At 50.2% G+C, this 19,748-nt stretch overlaps 10 protein-coding genes across 10 annotated transcripts; 3 read left to right on the top strand and 7 right to left on the bottom strand.

The window, feature by feature from the left end:
- Nucleotides 1-135: 135 nt before the first annotated feature.
- Nucleotides 136-1,905, bottom strand: N7506_000883 (DUF4246 domain-containing protein; the record flags this gene model as incomplete). The annotated part of the gene is made up of 2 exons (XM_056950179.1): nt 136-714; nt 760-1,905. The coding sequence occupies 2 exons, from the start codon at nt 1,903-1,905 to the stop codon at nt 136-138; spliced, it is 1,725 nt and encodes a 574-aa protein (XP_056816094.1).
- A 2-nt stretch (nt 1,906-1,907) lies between these two features.
- N7506_000882 (uncharacterized protein) lies at nt 1,908-2,227 on the bottom strand (the record flags this gene model as incomplete). The annotated part of the gene is made up of 2 exons (XM_056950178.1): nt 1,908-2,048; nt 2,099-2,227. The coding sequence occupies 2 exons, from the start codon at nt 2,225-2,227 to the stop codon at nt 1,908-1,910; spliced, it is 270 nt and encodes an 89-aa protein (XP_056816093.1).
- A 402-nt stretch (nt 2,228-2,629) lies between these two features.
- N7506_000881 (uncharacterized protein) lies at nt 2,630-4,304 on the bottom strand (the record flags this gene model as incomplete). The annotated part of the gene is made up of 3 exons (XM_056950177.1): nt 2,630-2,824; nt 2,880-2,986; nt 3,044-4,304. 3 exons carry the CDS (start codon nt 4,302-4,304, stop codon nt 2,630-2,632), a joined length of 1,563 nt encoding a protein of 520 aa, XP_056816092.1.
- Nucleotides 4,305-5,595: 1,291 nt separating this feature from the next.
- N7506_000880 (uncharacterized protein) lies at nt 5,596-6,475 on the top strand (the record flags this gene model as incomplete). Its single annotated transcript, XM_056950176.1, has 2 exons — nt 5,596-6,120; nt 6,173-6,475. 2 exons carry the CDS (start codon nt 5,596-5,598, stop codon nt 6,473-6,475), a joined length of 828 nt encoding a protein of 275 aa, XP_056816091.1.
- Nucleotides 6,476-6,991: 516 nt separating this feature from the next.
- Nucleotides 6,992-8,222, bottom strand: N7506_000879 (uncharacterized protein; the record flags this gene model as incomplete). The annotated part of the gene is made up of 2 exons (XM_056950175.1): nt 6,992-7,985; nt 8,068-8,222. The coding sequence occupies 2 exons, from the start codon at nt 8,220-8,222 to the stop codon at nt 6,992-6,994; spliced, it is 1,149 nt and encodes a 382-aa protein (XP_056816090.1).
- Nucleotides 8,223-8,538: 316 nt separating this feature from the next.
- On the top strand, nt 8,539-12,121 carry N7506_000878 (Zinc finger RING-type; the record flags this gene model as incomplete). The annotated part of the gene is made up of 2 exons (XM_056950174.1): nt 8,539-8,573; nt 8,629-12,121. 2 exons carry the CDS (start codon nt 8,539-8,541, stop codon nt 12,119-12,121), a joined length of 3,528 nt encoding a protein of 1,175 aa, XP_056816089.1.
- A 314-nt stretch (nt 12,122-12,435) lies between these two features.
- N7506_000877 (uncharacterized protein) lies at nt 12,436-13,292 on the bottom strand (the record flags this gene model as incomplete). The annotated part of the gene is made up of 3 exons (XM_056950173.1): nt 12,436-12,587; nt 12,639-13,064; nt 13,127-13,292. 3 exons carry the CDS (start codon nt 13,290-13,292, stop codon nt 12,436-12,438), a joined length of 744 nt encoding a protein of 247 aa, XP_056816088.1.
- A 522-nt stretch (nt 13,293-13,814) lies between these two features.
- On the bottom strand, nt 13,815-15,807 carry N7506_000876 (putative GTP binding protein (GTPBP1); the record flags this gene model as incomplete). The annotated part of the gene is made up of 3 exons (XM_056950172.1): nt 13,815-14,128; nt 14,185-15,703; nt 15,760-15,807. The coding sequence occupies 3 exons, from the start codon at nt 15,805-15,807 to the stop codon at nt 13,815-13,817; spliced, it is 1,881 nt and encodes a 626-aa protein (XP_056816087.1).
- A 700-nt stretch (nt 15,808-16,507) lies between these two features.
- N7506_000875 (U4/U6-U5 snRNP complex subunit LSM3) lies at nt 16,508-16,807 on the bottom strand (the record flags this gene model as incomplete). The annotated part of the gene is made up of 2 exons (XM_056950171.1): nt 16,508-16,627; nt 16,685-16,807. 2 exons carry the CDS (start codon nt 16,805-16,807, stop codon nt 16,508-16,510), a joined length of 243 nt encoding a protein of 80 aa, XP_056816086.1.
- A 485-nt stretch (nt 16,808-17,292) lies between these two features.
- Nucleotides 17,293-19,584, top strand: N7506_000874 (uncharacterized protein; the record flags this gene model as incomplete). Its single annotated transcript, XM_056950170.1, has 1 exon — nt 17,293-19,584. One exon carries the CDS (start codon nt 17,293-17,295, stop codon nt 19,582-19,584), a length of 2,292 nt encoding a protein of 763 aa, XP_056816085.1.
- Nucleotides 19,585-19,748: the final 164 nt, after the last annotated feature.

Genomic DNA, 19,748 nt, shown 5'->3' with positions numbered 1-19,748 from the left:
CTCGGAACATTCCGTTCCTCTGGCTAATCGAAGGGAATACCATTTCTTGAATAGGCCCCACCTTAGAGTTGACGTAGTCATTTTTAACATGTAGACAACGTTTTATACCGCAATATACATCTATTGATCGGAAACTCAGTGCTCACAGAGACTGAACTCACCATCTTCGAACAGCTGCTTGCTTTGCAATCCCGCAACACTCCGCTCCTCCATTAGCTCGAGCCTGTAAGCCATTGCCTCTTCCGTGGTCATGATGGAGGGCACATCCTGAACAGAGACCGACTGCCCCTCAAGCTGCTCAGATCCCCCGAGCTTCCCCGCTTCCAAGGCCCAATCCTCTCGTTGCGGAGGAACATTCGCAGAGGAAATGATCCGTCTATGAGGATCCACCAGAAACAGAGCGAGGATCTTGCGATGTCCAGGCTTTGACCGGTCGGCCAACGAGAATGGAGAAACCCTGTGTTGAACCACATTGGGGAAGGTCAACAGTCTCCCTTCTCGACAACTCACTCCACCAAGATCCTGGAATGTCTTTGTTTTCCCGGTGTCTTCATTCTTGGCGAGTCCATAAACATCTTGCAGAAATTGGTGACAGTCTTGCTCGTAGTTCACAAGGTCCGGCAAGTCCGCTCCTCGTTGTCGAAATGACAAGGTGCTTTCTGTGATGTTTTGGCTGTCATAGTAATAAATCGCCGTGGCACAAATACGTTCATTCTGAATCAAAGTTAGAAGTGCTAGACATGCGCGCAACAGACTTACCAGTTGACCCTCGATGTGCCAGGTACCCCCTTCATAATCGGGATTTTCCGGCGATAATTCAATATTAGCCAGTTTCACGATCACTTGCAAACCACTTTCAGCCAGCAATTCTCGTAGATTCACCACTTCGTGTTCGTCTAGATCAATGGCCTCGAACTCGCCAGGCTCGGGTTGAATGACTGGGCGGGATTGGAGCCACGCCCAGTCTTCTTCGAGGAAAGCGTCCTCGTCGAAATCATCATCACAGTTCTCTGGACGGGTGGGTGGGGGTAACGAGTGTTCGCCATATTCAGCTTTGGTGTATGGAATCCTTTCGCCGCCATAATGCTTCCGTGTTAGACTTTCATCCCAGAGAGGGATTGCTGCAGTGATGACCCTTTCGACGACATCGTAGAATCCGCGGTGTTTGATAGGATGGGCATTGTTGATGTAAGATTTGATATTGCACAATTTGTTTTGTGCAGTGTTGCCGATATCTCCTTTCTTTTCGCATGCACCAGAGTGGATTTGGTCAGATATAATCCCTGTGGCATGATCGTCGGCAAGCTTCACATCGCAAGGAAGCCATTGAAATTTTCGACTGAATGCGTCGCGATTTCTTTTCATGGATCTCCAAGGATGTTTGCTATAGTAGGTATCGTGTTTGGTTGGAATCGGCGTCAAAGTTCCCTGTCCTATACTGCTCAAGCAGTCTTGAAGACCAATAGTCCGGTCTGGAAGAACGTGTGTTCGACCAAAGACGACCGGAAATAGCGAGGGATGGATCAAGTTGACAACCCTTTGATTGGACCCAGGATGATAATCCTTTTGGTCCTCTGATGCATTCTCGAATAGAGCGGCTTCTCGTTTCAGATCATCTCGTAGGCTCATTGATATAGCCGTATCTGACTTGACAACTCCAATATCAAAAACTTTTGTAAGACCTTTCTGCTGATACACGCCGACTTTCCATTGAAGCTCTTTGAAAGTCCAGTCCATCATCTTCGACGAAACATCTTGTCCACTTCTGGTTATTTCTTCCCGCCATCTGGATGTGATGTTTTCATTGAAGACCTGAGTCATGTCAGTACAGCCAGGCAATTCGAAAGCGGGCATTACCTTCTGATCCCAATTAGACTTGTCGGTGATTAAATTCATAATGCGCATCATTAAAACCTCGCGATGAGTGACGAGATTACTAAAGGGGTTTGATTAGCCCGGCTTTTCTCTCGTGACATTTCTTTCTCCCACTTGAACCCGTCATCATCCATTTGATCTTCGTCCAAAACATTTGGTAAAAATTCGTGTGGCTAGAATAAGGAAGTTAGCGATTATCTGGGGTAAGACAGCTGATTCTTACTCCAGTTCTGTTATTGAGTGGCTGGTTAAAGCCTGGCATCTGGAGGGCGGGATCTGCAAGTGAAGATTTTGCGGGTGTACTGAGCCTCCTATGCCACCCATAGAGTCGCAGCACTCGTAATTTGGTCATTTTCGAATTGGATATAGCAAGATGGCAGGAACTGACTTGATGGAGGCTGAACAGGAGACATGATTATGAGCTAGTCCCAAACCAGTAAGTCCGAGTTTCGAGCCTCGTTTCAGGAAGCTTGACTGATTGCTTGTGGTTGTCTAGGTAATTTTTCTGTCGCATGATATAGCCAGCACTGTGATTCTATCATTTTAGCTAATGGACAGCATCATGTCTTGGTGATTCTATTTGCGTAATGTACACGACAGGAGCCAACTCATGCGAGACATCTCGTGATGTAATATTATACATCCTTTGTCTGCAATATACGTACAGGATCTGATCGAAGAATCCAGCAAGCATACCTCAAGCAGGCTATGATTGAAGGCTTGGCCCGTCCAAGGTCAGCCGAGGCTTGTGAGCCTAGTACCAAAGAGCCTTGTTCCAAAACAAGCTTTTAGCGTTGGCAAGATCATCCTCCATGGTATACATTGTCGAATTGAAGACAATCTCGGTGGCATTAGAGCCGTACTTGGGCCAGTGGATTTTGTCGCTCGCCCACTTAGAGTTGGGATTACCAGTCAAAATAAAGGAGAGAAGATACTTTTGCATCTTGCGCTATTGGTAAAAAGATGTCAGTATAAGCATATTGAGACCCCAAGAGATTACATACAGCAATGGCAGGGTCAGCCGAGATACTGCCGGCGATTGTGACACCGGAGCCAGCAGCAGGCTGGGCTTGAGCACTCGAACTTGGCAAAAGGGAGTAGGTCTTGTACCCTATTTGAAACGCAATGTCAGTGTCTTATATCGAGGTGATGACTTTATGGTGCTTACAGTAGTAGCTCTGGTCAGTTCCATGGGTAGCTTGATTCAGAGCAACCATGGCGTTCCAGGTATTGTTGTTCAATGCCCGAGTAAGAGCGTAGTCATGAGAGGTCAGGTCGAACGACTGTCTGATATCGGCAAAGCGGTACCCGGGGCTAGTATAGTCGGATTCGGGGTACAGTTCCAAGATCTCATCAATGGCATCTTCTGTGATGGCCGGGAAGAAATTGCGCAGCTCGCTTCTCATATCGGCGGTGGTGTTGACACCGGATGTTGGAGAGCCATTATTCTCATGCTGCTCGTGTGTAATGACGAGAGGTCCGGTGAAGTTGAAACGTCCTTGGTAAAGCTGAGACTCATAAGTGTCGGCCATGAAGTCACCATCGACCCGAGGCTGGAACTGATATCCGTATTGATCATGGACATCACTGGCGATGTCTGTTAGGTTTGCGAACGGGACCTTGCGCATGCATGAGAGATCGCCGCCACTGCAGCCAGCTGCACGAGAGACATTCTGCCAAAACATTTCACCTTGGTGGTGGCCGGCACCGGGCACGAAGCCCGGAGAGGCAAGGTATGCCTTGTTGTATAGTTGCTCATTGTGGCCTCCGTAGCGGGTCATCATAAAAAGGTGCATGCTAGCACCGGCGGAGAATCCGACAGCGGTGATATCGTCGGGGTTACCACCGAACTTGCCGATGTACTTCTTCACCCATCTGTAGGCATGTTCCACATCGTAGAGGGCGACGTTGTCGGTCGCACCCTGATGAACAGCAGTCACTGAATTGGCGACACCGGTTATTCCGAGCCGGTAGTTGAAAGCAACAAAGATGAATCCCTTGGAAAGATCGAATAGACCCTCGGGGGTGCTCTTAGACTTGGAACCGCTGGTGAATCCACCACCGTAGGTCCATACCACTACAGGGAGGTTCTTGCCCTTTGCATTGGCAGGGGCCCAGACATCCATATAGAGACAATCTTCAGATGAGCCACAATCCACATCCTGACTCGCATAGGTTGTTCCATTGTTGATGATGGATTCGACCGAAGGCCACTCTGGTTTGGAGAAGCGAAGATTTCCAGTAGGCACCGCGGCAAACCGAATGTTTTGATATTTGTAGTATCCAAGTGTCTCGTTACCTGCGACTGCTAGAATTGTGCTGTAATCAAGAGACACCTTGGGCATGCTCGATGCATTCGAGGTGCGAGCAGACGGTACTGCCGCGACAAGCGAAGCCGCCAGGGGCAGCAAAAAAGGGGAGAAATGCATGTCCGGCACAATCCGAGGTGCTATCAATCTGGATTCAACAGGTCAATGGTTGACAGAAAGCTGGCAATTACCTTTGAAGACTTTCCAAAACTTCACCGCCAAGTGGGGATTTCGTTAATACTTAAAGCACCCAATCCTCCCTGAAAGCGACCATTACGCGGCAACACTACACGGCATTGAGGGTAAAAAGGCAAGGTGGAAACAAGCTGGGGGACGGTCTCCACAAAAGAAGTGTTACCGGGGAAGATCGTCATTTGCCAAGTCTGCATCGAAACGGCCGATTCGGATAACCCGAGCGTGAGAGACGCCGTGATCCGAGCCCGAAGTATCATTAGGAATTCCAGATCTCTTTCAAGAGATAGGTATCTCGTGGGCCTTGATGAAATATCTTCAAAGCCTATCTGATGAAAAACATGATTTTCTTTACGCCTGAGACCCCATATAGCATGTTGGGAGGCTGTAGAGGCTCCGGGTTAGGGCTCGCTGGCCACCTTTTCTGGCCGTTTCTAATACTCGGTGTTTCGCTATAGATTTACCCCGGAAACATTATATTTTCCATTTGGCCCCCAGTGATAGATCATTGTAGAATGTGCATTCTAAGATGATGCAGATTATGACTACATTTTTGCACACGTCGCATGGCCTCAGAAAACTCCCTCCAGACATGCAGGAAGTTTCTGTAAAAGGAAATTTATTCGATCCTGAAAACTCCAGCCAGAATCTCCAAGAAAGATTTACCTTGTATAGTGTTTGTTCCTCTTTTCTCTATGTGTGGACTGGTGATTGGCACATCTCAGTGAACAATGAAAAGAATCCATCAGATACTCTCAACACTTAGGGTAAGACTGGCATTTGACAACAAAGTGACAAGATACCACGAAAGTCACTGCTTTGAACGTAAAAGAGACTCAGAGGCACATAATGAATGTTTTATTGCTCCCAAGAATGGATAAAAGTCAACTGCAGCGAGTTGGGTCGTTGTTGTCTTGCAATGTACACTCCTTTGGTTGGAAAGAACCCCCAAAAAATGTCATTTTATACCGGACCTAGAAGCCAGGCTTCAAATTAAGGTAAGACAAAAAGCCAGCCTATCAATACCGTCGTATTAAAGCTTTACGATTTGGAGGATTAGCAGCAAAAAAACCATCACAGAAGTGTGGTGGCCTCGCCGCCTCGTACTTGATGTTTACGTTTGCTTCACCTCTCTCTTCCCAACTTGTCTTCCAGACACCCCAGTCCATTTAAATCCTCCACCACAGACCTCAGACTGCCGCGTCTCATCAACTCAGCCATGGCGGCCTTGACTGTTTCAACCTTGAGTGTCCGGCGTGTGACCCCGGCTCAACGAGCCCTCGCATTGCCCGAGGTTTTGAGCAACATCTTCTCGCAGAATGCTTTGGACACCCAGCCCTTGATCCACAGCAAGTCCCAAACCCGTGACCTGCTCAATTTTGCCCTCGTCAACAAGACCTGGTATAACGAGGCCATCCGCGTGTTGTGGGACCACCCCACCGGCCAGATCGATCAAGTCATGGCAAGCATTCCTGCTGATCGCCGTCAGTATTACGCCAACTTCATCCATTGGATCTTCCTACTCTGTCGCCCCGGAGAGGACAAACGATTTAAAAGCGGAGGCTCACTCCACGGACTGCGCTTTCCGCGATTGGATCGGCTCTCCGTCAGCCTTTACACGAACAGGCTCTACGTGATTCCGTTTGCTCATCCGCAGCGCTGGGTCAAGGAGATGTACTTCAAGAAGCGTGCGCCCAAGTATGACGACGAAACTGACTTTGACGGCGTCTTGGAAATTGTCGAGGTGAGTTGAGTTTCCAGGTCTCGGATTGGAACTGTCTACTAACTGCAATCAGACATTCTTCCCTTCTATTGGCGAGCTTTACCTTCGATATGAAGGACCGGACTCCCACCTTTCGGGGCTGATTACAATTCCAAAATCGGGCCGTGTCGTGCCTGCTAGGAACACCCATTGGTATATCGACCGTGCTCCCGTCGAAGAGGAGGAGGACGGTTCATACGGATATCAAGGGCCTGGTGTGGTAAGCTCTTCGGACACTTGGGGCGAGACCAATTGGACAGAGAGCTACTTGACCATTACGACGCAGGGACCTTTCAACTGGCCCTCAAACGACGTGGTTGGAACCAATGGGATCTAGGCAAGCCCTTTGATTGTGTCAGTTGCCAAACGTGGCTTTGGTCTGAACTGAATTTGAGCAGACATGATGTGTTCGAACAGAAGGGTTAGGGTGGCAAGTCAATACAATAGTGGAATACAATATTGACCTCAACCCAATATCTGAGCAGAGTATACGAGGCCAATCTGGTGCACACAATATGCTCTTGAGAGGTCCTATCAGCAGCCTCTGCCACAGCCCCGGAGCCTCATCGGCGAAGTGCCTCAAAATCCAATGGATGTAGCTCTTCGATACCCACCGTATCTCCTGTCTTCTAATGTAGCCAGTATCTTTTTTCGAACTTCTAAGGTCATTACCAAGTTGCGATGAGCCGGGCGGATTCAGGGTAAAACCATCATATGGGCATCGAGTTGAGCTGAGTATTATTGCACTAGTCTGTTTATCATGGTATCTATTTTATAATGATCTAATATACAGTGAAGCCATCGGCTAGATCCAAGCCGTAATATACATCATACAAGCCTTGTCTGTATGCACTCAGTCGAGAGACTTTCTTGTGAATGCAGAATACGCTTTCCAAGGAAGTCTCCAATCAGATCGAAGCAATGCAGGACTGAAGACATCAAAGTCTTGTTTCTGGAGGCGATCCAACCACAAGCGTGTGCCAACGGCTGGCATGAACACACCAAACGCCCGGTTGATTTCCTCGAGGGGCGACTCGCTGCTCTTCGCAACATCATATTCATGTCCCTCTTCACCCTCGTGTTCAAAGTCATGGCCGACGTCCTCACCGGCACGGATGTTGCTCAGCATCTGCTCCACCGTGATGAGATGGTCACTTGCCCGGGTAGCAACAGTGAACACCGCATCACGAAGCCCCTCAGCGTCAGCTCCGTACCGAAGGACGTCCTCTTCCTTGACTCCCGTCTCCGCCATGATGTCCAAAGGCAGCATCACAGCGCCCTGCTTCGCACCACCGCCCATTGGGGAACTCGCCCCACCGGGAGGCGCCTGGGCGGCCGGGGCAGGGAATGCCACGAACGGCAACCCGCGCAACACGGCCGCAATTCCCACCGCCTTTCCGATGTGCGACGCAACATGGTCCGCAGTCACGGAGGCCATTGGCAAGGCCGACAAAGTGAGGTACATGAGGGTGGAGTATGTGTTCTCGGCGTAGGACTCTAGCGCCGCAATGTTGGGATATGGGTCATTTGTTAACGTCTGTTCCCGCGAATTGATCAACCGGGTCAGCCATCCTTTGCTGATTCGCGCGCGACCCTGCGTGCGCTCGTGGAGCTCGGAGATGGCCGATGAAAGCAAGATGGCGACGGGTTCTTTGGGCGGTGCGCCTGCTAGAATTTTCGCTACTGAGTCGCGCCAAAATTGAAGGCGCATCAGGCCAATCGTGGGAGAGGACGTTGTGTCGGGGATCATGGACAGAGAGACGTTTAATGCGCGCAGCGCAATGTAGAAGGATTGAGCATGTCGTGGGATGAAAGTGCTGAGTGTGTAAGAAGGACGGTCATATTTTCTGCAGAAATTTCGGGTCAGCATTCGAGGTAAATTCGTCTGAAGAGTGTCTCTCAACCCCGTTGTGATGGATGGTAGCGTACGAGAGAAGAGCGACGCAATATTTATGAGCGCCTTGGATTTCCTCCGGAGTGATAGGACTGGCGAGAGCGTGTGACCGGCTGAAACTTCGTGCTTGAAATGTGGAAAACCGACAAGCTCTAGTCCGACAAGGCCGAGCTGCTTGGAGGAAAGACATTGTGAAAGGTGAAGTTGCGACTCCGGGGAAAATATTCGACGTAATCGGGCTAATTGGATTGGCTCTCAGCGAATATTTGTCAGCGCACTCGTTTGCGCTGCTAGAAAGATGTCAAACGGAATGATCATAGTAATTTAAGAGAGAATTATCATCTCTTAAATAAAAACACAAATCTACATCAAATTAGAGTGCTCAAAAGACCAGGAAAGTGAACTATGCGACTTGAAGATTTACAGTGTCACTGACCACCTGACTTCGCGTTTCTCGGCGCGTCTCCCGTGTACTCCGTAATCTCCCCCGAGCTCGTGATTCAACGATGAGCGACGAGGAGAGACCACCAAAAAAGGCAGCGTTTCTTCACAGATCCGTCATCGCCTTCACATTCTCGAGACGCTTCTTTGCCTAGGCCGCCGGCGGAACCGCGCGATGACCAAGACGTACTTGAGATTCGATCTGTTGATCGCATCCCGGAAAGCTCACCCGGCTTGGATCTTGAACATGAACCACGACAGCACCTGACAGGAGAAACAAGCTCCGCGGCCTCGCAACCGAATCCCGTGCTAGATGCAACCCAACCAGCCCGACCCGAAGTGAAAGCGGACACAACAGTAGGAGGATTCGACGTGGAACTCTTCACTAGCATCGTGGGAGAGCAGCTGCCGGTTGACTCGATCAAGGCAATTCAGTCGGCGGCTTCAAACAATATCGAGCAAGCTGTTAACGTATACTTTGATGGTTCGTGGAAGAAGCCTGCGCGGACCTATCGCGGACTCACCACCACCACTGGTCGACCAAGCACCCCGCGAGTAATTCCAGCGCCTCAAAGACCAACAGAGACTCAGTCAGTTCTCCAAAAACACCCGGATACTAGATACGTGGGCGCGTTCGGCGTCGGAGGATGGTCGACCAGGAGTGGACCTGCCATTCTCAAGCATGGGGACCCTATCAAAATTGAACGCGCACGCTCGCAGCCTACTATGAAGCGGGGCCGAGGGGGCAAATCATTCGTCAATCAAAAAAGCGATGTTTTGACCCGATTTACAAATAGCTCGGGCCAGGAAATCGGACGGCTGCCCCATGAGACTGCCGAATGGGTCTCTACGCTGATAGACCAGAAAATCTGCCGATTCGAAGGAGTTTGTGTATTTGTACCTGACAGGGTACGTGTGAATGACACTATATACTTGCAACTTCGAGTCTTCCTACGAAAAGAAGCATTCCAGCATGGTGCCTTTGCCGCCTTGAACAAGGATGATAACAGATCTACTGGGCTTTTTGAGGAAAAGGAAAACACAGAGGAGAAAAACCTCCGACTACGTCAAGTCTCTCTTGTAAAATTGTTCCACGAAATCAACCTCCAGCCCACATCTACGAACCCAACCACCGAGAAGCACAAGCGGGATGGTATCTTGCGTGCTGCTGAAATCGCAGAGCAATACGATGGCGCGAAGAAGGCGGCGAATGCAAAGTCGGCCAAAGATCCAGATAATTCATCTGATGAAAACGACACCGAAGAGCTGGAAGAGGACCAGCTTGATACCCTGTACCAAAAGGCCCAATCATTTGATTTCAATATGCCTGGAGCCGATCCAGCCCCTAGCTTCAAACTTGACCTCCGGAAATACCAACAACAAGCCCTCCACTGGATGTTGTCTAAAGAAAAAGATGCCAAGAAAGATCGAGATCGATCAATGCACCCCTTGTGGGAGGAGTACACATGGCCCACAAAAGATGTTGATGAACAGGATTTGCCCAAAGCTCAGGGCATCGACCATTTCTATGTCAACCCCTACTCTGGAGACCTCAGCATCGATTTCCCTGCTCAGGAGCAACGCTGCCAGGGCGGTATCCTAGCCGATGAGATGGGTCTAGGTAAAACCATCGAGATGCTCAGTTTGGTGCATTCACATGCAACAGAGCCTGATCCACAGGTCTCAAATGGCGTCACTTCAGTCAATGATCTTGCTAGGATGCCAAACTCCGCTGGAGTAGTCCCCGCGCCATACACTACGCTAGTTGTCGCACCTACATCCCTGATCTCTCAGTGGGAAAGCGAAGCTCTCAAGGCGGGTACTCTAAGAGTTCTAGTATATTATGGGTCAGACAAGGCCATTAATCTGAGAGACCAATGCTGTGAATCAAAATATGCAACAGCCCCTCAGGTAATCGTCACCAGCTATGGTGTTGTGTTGTCGGAATTCCGCCAGCACATACTCCAGTCTGCTCTCGGTCCTACCACGAACGGTGGTCTTTTCTCGGTGGAATTCTTCCGAATCATTTTGGATGAAGCTCACGTAATAAAAAACCGACGTTCCAAGTCAGCCAAGGCTTGCTGTGAGCTAAAGGCAGCGCACCGATGGGCATTGACCGGAACACCTATTGTCAACCGTCTCGAGGATCTGTTCAGCCTGGTTCGTTTCCTAAGGGTCGAGCCCTGGAGCAATTTCTCTTTCTGGAAAACATTCATCACTGTGCCATTCGAATCCAAGGAATATGTGCGTGCGTTAAATGTTGTACAGAGTGTGCTTGAACCTTTGGTGCTTCGACGTACTAAATCAATGAAAACCCCCGAAGGCGAGCCATTGGTCCCACTACCGAAAAAGACAGTCATCATCGAAGAGGTGGAGTTGCCGAAGGCAGAACGAGAAATCTACGACTGCATTTTCACACGAGCGAAACGGACCTACAATGACAACGTCGAGGCTGGCACACTTTTGCAGTCTTATAGCACTATTTTCGCTCAAATTCTGCGACTTCGTCAAACATGCTGCCATCCGGTAATGACGCGCAATAAGGCTGTAGTCGCGGACGAGGAGAATGCGGCGGCAACAGCAGATGCAAGCAATGAGTTCAAGGATGATATGGATCTTCAAGAATTGATCAGTCAGTTCACAACTGAGAACGCAAATGCCGATTCTCAAGATCGCCCGGGAACGATGGTCAAGTTCACAGCTCATGCCCTTCGCCAAATCCAAACAGAATCCAGCGGCGAGTGCCCTATCTGCTGTGAAGAACCCATGGTTGATCCCGCAGTCACGGCATGCTGGCATAGTGCCTGCAAGAAGTGTCTCGAAGACTTCCTACAGCACCAAATGAACAAGGGCACTGAGGCACGGTGTTTCAACTGTCGTGCACCGGTTGAGGCAAAGAACACCTTCGAGGTTGTCCGACATCCCTCCTCTCACACACTGCCCCTCGACGAAGACATCGAGACCGGTACCCCACCAACAAACTCACAGCCCGCACCTAAAATCTCACTCCGTCGTATATACCCCCTCTCCCCTTCAGCGCACACATCCGCCAAGATTCATGCCCTGATTTCCCATCTGGGTCGCATTCCCCCAAACACCAAATCCGTCGTTTTCTCCCAATTCACCTCCTTCCTCGATCTCATCGGCCCTCAGCTTTCCAGAGTCGGAATCAATCACCTCCGCCTCGATGGCTCAATGCCGCAAAAGGCTCGCGCGGCAGTCTTGGCAGAGTTTACAAAAACAGAGAGCTACGCCGACGACATCATCGACGAGGATGCTCCAATTAAAGGAACTACCAACATTGATCCCGAGTCCTCAACGCCTGCTCCAACAGTTCTCCTTATCTCACTCCGCGCTGGCGGCGTAGGCCTAAACCTCACAACCGCAAGCAATGTCTTTGTCATGGACCCATGGTGGAGTTTCGCCATCGAAGCGCAGGCCATTGACCGCGTCCACCGAATGGGACAGACTCGCGATGTCAATGTTACGCGGTTCGTGGTCAAGGATTCCATCGAGGGCCGCATGCTGCGTGTGCAAGAGCGCAAGATGAACATTGCCGGTTCGCTGGGGTTGAAGATCGGTGGCGACGATGGTGATGATGATAAGGGCAAGGAGAAACTTGCCGAGTTGAAAATGTTGTTCGAGTAGACATTGATATACGGGTGTGACCATGTATGGATTATTTGAGCGCCTTTTATCATAATGAATTCTGCACGTAAACATCCATGGATCAATGCAAAATCATTTCATGCTGTTATAAAGTGGATCATAGATTCTGAAGATATTTTCTCGAAGTACTTGTATGTCAAATGAAGAAAGCGTTATTGGATATTAGTACACTAGAAGATGAAATGAAAGCTGGAAAGCATGGTATAACTAGACATCCATCGACGACACCTCCACCCACGCACCCGAGTCAGACCTCGGGAGTCACTCACGACACTGGCATCTGAGCAAGATATCTATTTGCTCGAATGATGAAGGTGCTTCTTGACACTCTCTTTGACCTTAGCAAGCTTGCTGCTCTTCCCGCTCTCCTGGGAGTGCTCAGACTTGTTGCTGCTAGTAGGCGAGTCATTGTTCTTGGGAGCGCTCTCCTTGGAATCGCTCGGACCTATCTGAGTCAGTACTACACAAATATACGCTCGTTAGGGGTATGGCTTACTCTTATCACTCTTCTCGGTATCGTCTTTCACGGGTGCCTTTCCCTTAGCCTCCTTTTCAAACTCCTCAGCCGGCTTCGGTGGGGGACCCTGAGGCCCCTCGAGAGCTTCTATGCTTGCTTCGGGGTGGGCTGGGCGCTGGACACCACTGCTCCCACCCGAGCTCTGTGAAGAATCACGCTGCTCCTTGTCTGATGTTTCCTTTTCCTTGTTGGACTCGGTGGATCCACCAGAGATCGGCTGTGCGGTGCTGCTAGCAGCGGGAGCGGTGGAGCTGGCGTCTTCAGGGTCGATAGTGGCAGTTTTCGTGGCAATGGGGTCTGATGTAACGGCGGCTTCTTCAAATGTCTGTGTCTTTGCCTTGCTGCCTACTAGGTTTGGCTCCTGTGGAGCAGTGTTGCCGTCTGTTTCGGGGGCACCGGGTTGTTCTATTTGATATTTGAGTCAGAGCTGCTTTTTTGGACCCTGGATATATCCTTGGTGCACTTACCATCACGGTTGCCAGCGTCATATGGATCGGTAGTGTCTCCTCTACCCTGTACACCGGAGAGAGGTTCCTCGCCATGCTGTTGTGTGATTTGTGTGGCATTGGGCTCGCCATTTTGGCCCCAAATAGCCGTCGAAGCGGCGGTGACGTATTTGTTGACGGTCTCCATGGTATTTGTCAGATATTGTACTGGGAGGGTATAAAGTTTTTATATAGGATGTGAAGAGATTGATGTGTTTGTGGTTTGGATATGGAGAGGAGTAGAAGCCCTAAGAGATGCGGACAAACTCAAGCTTTAAGGACCCAAATTGGTAGGTACGTCAGAGTTGGGCAGTGGCTTGCGCATATAGTGCGTCCACAGATAGCTGATTTGCGAATGAGAATCGTTTAATCAATTGAATTGCACGAAGTGATCGTCGGAGCTCATCGTCATACCTTGACGTCATTGAGTCATGTGACCACATAGTACATGGTGGTAATGCCCAGAGAGGCCAGGGACAGGCACCTTGTGAAACACAATAGTTGCCTTCTACGTAAGATGCTATAAACAGAATTTGATTGGTCTTCAATTGGAATAAAACATCGGGTAACGTTGCTAAAGAAGGGATACAAAGATAAAATCTTCTAACGCTGGGGAAGAATATCAAACAAAGAAACTCCACATGAAAGTTGAAAGGGAATAAACTGCAGATTAATCATGACGTTTCGTAGATTTGGGAGTAGTGGCTCCTTCTTGAGAATTAGGGTTCAAAGGTTTGGACGGGTCATAACCAATGCTTTTGACGATTCCGAGTCCTTTAGTCTTGCCTTCCCGGAATAGCACACGGTCACCAGGGGCCAAGAACTCAGGACGTTGTATGAACCTGAACGCAACGAGCGCTCGGTCTCCTGTACGGATGAAAGGTCGGTCAATGTCAATCACTGAGCACGTTTGACTGACAGCCCCGACGTGGAGCATGGCCTGGTATTTGGGCTTGATGGTGGTTGCGTGGGAAAGGATGAGAACTGAGTTCTGTTAGCATGAGGCTACCTTTGACGGGGAAGGGGGACTCATAGCTTACCCTCAGCGACGAACTCGCGATAGACCTTGGGAGGCTCCTCCAACTTCTTGAGGACAACCATCCCCTTGCGCACTTCCTTGCGACGGACTCGCTTCAGTGCGAATGATCCGGACTGGCCAGCGAAGCAAGCATTCACCTGGATACGCTTGCGCTCAATGGACTTGATAACAGTGGTGGTGAACTGACCGAGAGAGTCTGGCCCCACTACCACAGAGTCACCGGCATGAATGACACCGGATTTTACGACACCCGAGACAACAGTTCCCACATGAGGAACAGAGAATGTGTCGTTGATGAGGAATTCGAAGGCCCCCTCGGCATCGTAATGACCGCGATGGGGCAAGATGTTCAGGAAAGTTCGGACCAGGTCGAGATTCTGTCCTGTGACGTTGGAAACCTGGAAAATGGGACATATCCGCTGGCTCACAAACTGCGTTGCTGTGTTGATGGTCTCTTCCATATCCTTAACAAAGATAGGTATTTTGTGCGCACCAGGCGACTTGAGAATTTTGGCCAGCTGAGACAAGGTCTCCTGCAGGATATGAGGCGGGCAGATGTCAATTTTCGTGACGATGACCATGACAGGCACGTTGAGCGCCAAAGCAATGCCAAGGTGTTCTTTGCTCATTCCGATCAACCCGTTATTCGCGGCGACCATCAGCAGACAGTAGTTGGGGCTGCTGCTCAGCATACCGAAAACAGTGGTGCGAAGATACCGCTCGTGGCCCGCCAGGTCAGAGAACGAGATGACTTTAGCAGATCGCTTGCCAATGTCCTCCCACGATAATTTGCGGCCCGTCGTGCTGCCAACAATCTCGCCACGGCTGTCGAAGCCCATGATTTCCAAGCCGACAGAGCTAGTCCGTCCGCTCTCAATCTCATGCTTATGACGAAACAGATTGACTCGTGCCCGACCACGGCCATCATCGAGACCCCCTTTGACCAGAACTCCCAGCATAGTACTTTTTCCAGCATCCACGTTACCCACCACTGCAATCCGAAGCTCCGCCATTTCCTCGATATTGTCAGCGTGGTGGCGCACAAGGACTTTACCCCAAGCACCCGAGACGCGGTCAGTATTGACAGAGGACTCTTCCGGGCCGCCGACGTTGTATGTTAATAATACTCGACAATGGGCGGGGATTGTCTCAGCTGCCTCACGCAGGCGCTGGAGCGCGGTGTTCCATTGAGCAAGGTCGAAGCCCATGGACTCACCACCGTCCTCCAATCCAAGATCAAAGATGGTTTCTCCATGCCCTTCGTCTATCCTTGTCTGCAAGGTGCCAGCGAGCATCTGAAGGCTGTCCTCGATGGCTTCACCGGTGCCAAGCAGCAGTTCCTTCAGCTTGGCTGTACGGGGGTTGTCGGACAGTCCGAGCTGGTCGAGAATGTCCAGCTCAGCATGGTCTTCCAAGTCGCGCGAGACACTGGCGGTGGAATAACCGCTGTCGCTGGGTGCCACTTGGCCGGAGCGGTGGGCCTGCTGTTTCTCCGCATACTCCGCGAACTCGCTGAGCGCCTGGTGAGAGAGATAGGTAAGACAGGAAATTGTCAGTGGTAATTGAGATAACCTACTACTTCTCCTCGTCTTCGCTCCTCTATGCTCTGTTTTGCTGTAGGCATGGCGTGGGGGTTGATCAGGCCAAACGCGCGGGTTGGCACTGGCCGCCTTTTTGGGTGGTGACGTTATTGGGTAGTGGATCGGATCGACGTTAATGTTAGGCTCGGGGCTGTATTCGAGTGATCATAGTTTTCCTATTGTCAGACAAAAGGATTGATAATTTGAAGTAAAATAGGAAGCAAGGATCTAAGTGGTTCTAGAGGAATTCGGGCGAGCTTTATCGATAAGTTTGTGCCAGTCGAGTCACCGGTTGAGTCATCGTACTGAGCCGCAATCCATTAGGCCCGCGCTTAGAGCTCGATCTCGCATATTGTGGATATCATATCAGTCTAGCAAGAAGAGTAAAGAATCACAAGGAACGTGATGACTCAGTTGCATAGCCTACAACGTCACAGGGTTGATATCCCGGGCATCACACCGTCGTAAACGGCATTCCGTGGTCTCGTTATCTATGTTGACTGCATTTTGTGGTATCTCATGTCCTCCAAGCCTATGTCGCAGTCGCCGGGGCAAATTCTATCCATCGAGGGGGGAAACGGTTCATGCTCATGCCTGAGGGGAGATCAAGACGACGGAGTCTCCTGGAGGGGTAATGAGCAAACGATACAGTATAACAGATAGAGAATTGTCCTCCACTTACCTCGCACGAATAGCATTTCTTCTTGTTTCTTGATTGTCTGTACTGAATCAGCGCGCCGTTCGTCATGCCCGCATGCGAGAGTTTCCTACCCTCACAACCTCCTCCTCGTTCTCATCTTCTTCCACCACGTAAATTGTCTCCTCCACGTCACCGAGGACCAGGTTGCAATGGCTGTCGTATGCCTACACGCAGTTCACGGTCAATAGCTGTTTGGGTGGTTCCAGGTCGAGGTATCTCACATGAAGACGGCCCTTGAGTTCACGGTCACCGCGCAGCTTCACGAACACGGTCTCATCGAGAGAAAGACGGACGAGGTCGAGGGGCTCGGATCCGGAGGGACCGGTATCTTCAATGTCGGCCATGGCGGGATAGGAAGGTTGAATTGGGTTAAGTGCAGGTCCACACACACGCAGAATCAACGAGCTTTGGCGGATGCCCGATATGGTTTAGCGTGGGACCTTGCCAAGGAGCATGATGAGTCAGCTTTCCCCGGGTTTTTCAGTATCCACACGGGATCTAATTATGACACGAGGTGGATATCTTCCTATAGATGGGAATATGATATGCTCCTTCTGTACATGACTGGGCGTAGCTGGCACCATGTAGAAATTCTCCACGATTTGACAAGCTCAAAAAATGTCAAAAGTCTCTCTCTCAAACGTTCTGCAGGTGTCGCACTAAGTCTGAAGCACAATATGCACAAAGTACCACCTCCCTAAGGTCCGGGGTCGAAGCGCACCTTCCCCTCATTTAGGCCCCTGATGTTGTCCTTTTAAATATTGTTGTCTTTGTTTATCTTCAGCGAATTCGCTTTTGTTTTTGGTTTTTTGCTTCTTAGTCCTACCCCATGCGGAGGGTTCTTTCAACCAGCGAGAGGCTTGCTTCTCACTGGGCCACCTCGTCTCGGCCTGGAATCAGAAACCCAGAATACCTCGAGCGCAGTCCGATCGGTTATTTGCGACGACTTTCATATGTTGCACCTTGTCCACAAATAATCCTTTCCACAATTCCTCCGTCTCCAAGGCCTTGCGTCTACAAACGTGAGGCTCGCAAACTTCGCACCAGTCAGCGCTGGAGCAGCGAGCTAGCCGTGCCACGTCCAGCATCATTTGAAGAAGAATCCCGTATTGCCTTGCCCGAATGGAATTCTTCAGCAGAGGAGGAAGCATACAAACAAAGCTTTTTTCAGGCAGTTGAAAATGGACAACCGAATCAAGTGATGGATGCCATGGTTGACCCGCGCTCGGTGGGGCTGGTGGGATCTTTGACCCAAACCGCATTCGTCGAAATTCTTCACCTACTCGCCCCGTCCCATTTCATTGAGCCCTACCGTGATCTACATCATACTCTGCACGGATGGGGAGTTTTGATGCAGGGGCTACAGCCGATTGAGGCGGTATTCGACGAGTTCACAAAGGATCTACTCACGATCATGAAATATAGAGTTGCGGCCGGGTATCCACCTCAACTAGCGGAATACACCCATCTCCTGGACTGTGCGCGGGCAATGGGAAATGAGCCCTTGGCAGACGAGCTCTGGCAAGAAATGAAGGCGAACAATATTGCCCCAGACACTGTGTGCTACAACCACTACATGGGTGCAAAGGTCTGGGATCATTGCTATGTGGGGAAGGAATCATACAATCTCCGAATCCTTCCTTACAGCTACAAGAAGCGACGCATGGAAAACCCCAATCCCGGCTGGCGTGGCTTTGGCACTGCAGCAAACAGTGTGAGGCGAATGGTGCTAGAATTGTTTAGTGAAATGAGCGAGAGTGGTCTCAGTGGGGACGAGCAGACATTTATCAACATCCTGCTCGCATCGGCTCGGGTCGGTGACATGACAGCGACCAAGAACATTCTCATTACCGTGTGGAACGTTGATGTGGATGCACTTATAGCTACCGAGGATGAGGCTTCTTTACCTCCTGTCACGCCGTATGATACCTGGTCAGGATTGTACCCAACAGAGCGACTTCTCTTTGCGGTAGCCCATGCCTTTGGCACGGGTAATGACTTTCCAGCTGCTATGCGGACTGTTGACTTCATCGCTTCCTCATACAACATTCCGATTACAGGCAAGGTTTGGGCTGAGCTTTTTGAAAGAGCGTACACACTTTCAAAGGAACACAATCGAAGACAGGCGCATGATGGACGACAGGGCAAAGTACCCCGAGAGATAATCCATAAGATGTTTGGCACGATGACAGCGGAGCCCCACAACGTTTCCCCGACGCTCCAAATGTATCGATTCACAACTCAAACTCACATCAGAGACGGCAACTTGGAGATTTGCAAGGAAGACATGCGCAAGGCATATGATATCCTCAGCGAGACACGGGCAAGAAGAAGACAAGCACGCGACACCGTCATGCGCTGCTTGCAGCCTGTTCTTAGAAGCATGAAAGCACCTTTGAAAGGCGAAAAGATACCGCCGAACGGCCGAGCGAAGTACCAACGGGATAATTGTCTCGAGCCAGACAAGACCCTCTTCCGGTGCCCCCTTCTCACTGAGGCTATCCACCATTACGATCTCCTTCGACTGGAAGTTTTCCAGCAAATATATCTGATGCAACGCATTGCCTTTGCCGTCATCAAAAGGAAGACCTGGATAGACACGCCCGACAACGTCTGGGAGCAACAAGAACGGCCAAAGCTACAAGAAGAATGGAAAGATTTCCTTCCCGAGATAAACGCCTACGAGAGCACGAGATCCTACAGAGAGCACGAGAGTGGGACGTTCGAGTTCTTGGGGAGAACAAACTCTCACAGTCGGTACATGAGTCGACATGGCCGCATCCATGCACGGCGACTTTCAGACCAGACCGAGCTGTTCCACCCGGTGGAGGAGAAGGTGCTTGACGATAAGGTTTTCTGGGAGCTTTTACTGTACGACTACCCCAAACTGGATCCGTCCGCCTCGCCACTCAATCGTATCTACAGCTTCCAGCTTGAGAATACCAAAGAGCTCAAACAGAAGCTCAATAAGTTAGCGACGTGGGTTGAGTACCCCGAAGAGCATGAGCTGTCTGAGAAGAATAATCCCGCGGGCGGGTTCTATGGTCGAATCCATGCTCTTGGATTTGGTGCTGACCCGAGGCGGTCCATCTACTGGAGGAATGGTAGCTCTTGGGGTTGACAGAGCTCTTCTGTATCATATGAAATGACTTCAACGTTACGTGATCACGCAATTGATATCCCATTTGATGTTTCAGGGAAGCGAATGCCTGATTAGGGCATTCATATCATCCATTCGAATAAGCTTATATCCATTATTTGATCATCATAGGATGGATGCCTTGG

This window comes from Penicillium brevicompactum (genome assembly GCF_028827555.1).
Source record: "Penicillium brevicompactum strain IBT 35665 chromosome Unknown utg000001l_segment0_segment0, whole genome shotgun sequence".
In the NCBI taxonomy this organism is placed as follows: Eukaryota; Fungi; Ascomycota; class Eurotiomycetes; order Eurotiales; family Aspergillaceae; genus Penicillium; species Penicillium brevicompactum.
The sequence above is the reverse complement of the archived record's forward strand: the minus strand, read 5'-3'. Positions and strand labels throughout refer to the sequence as shown.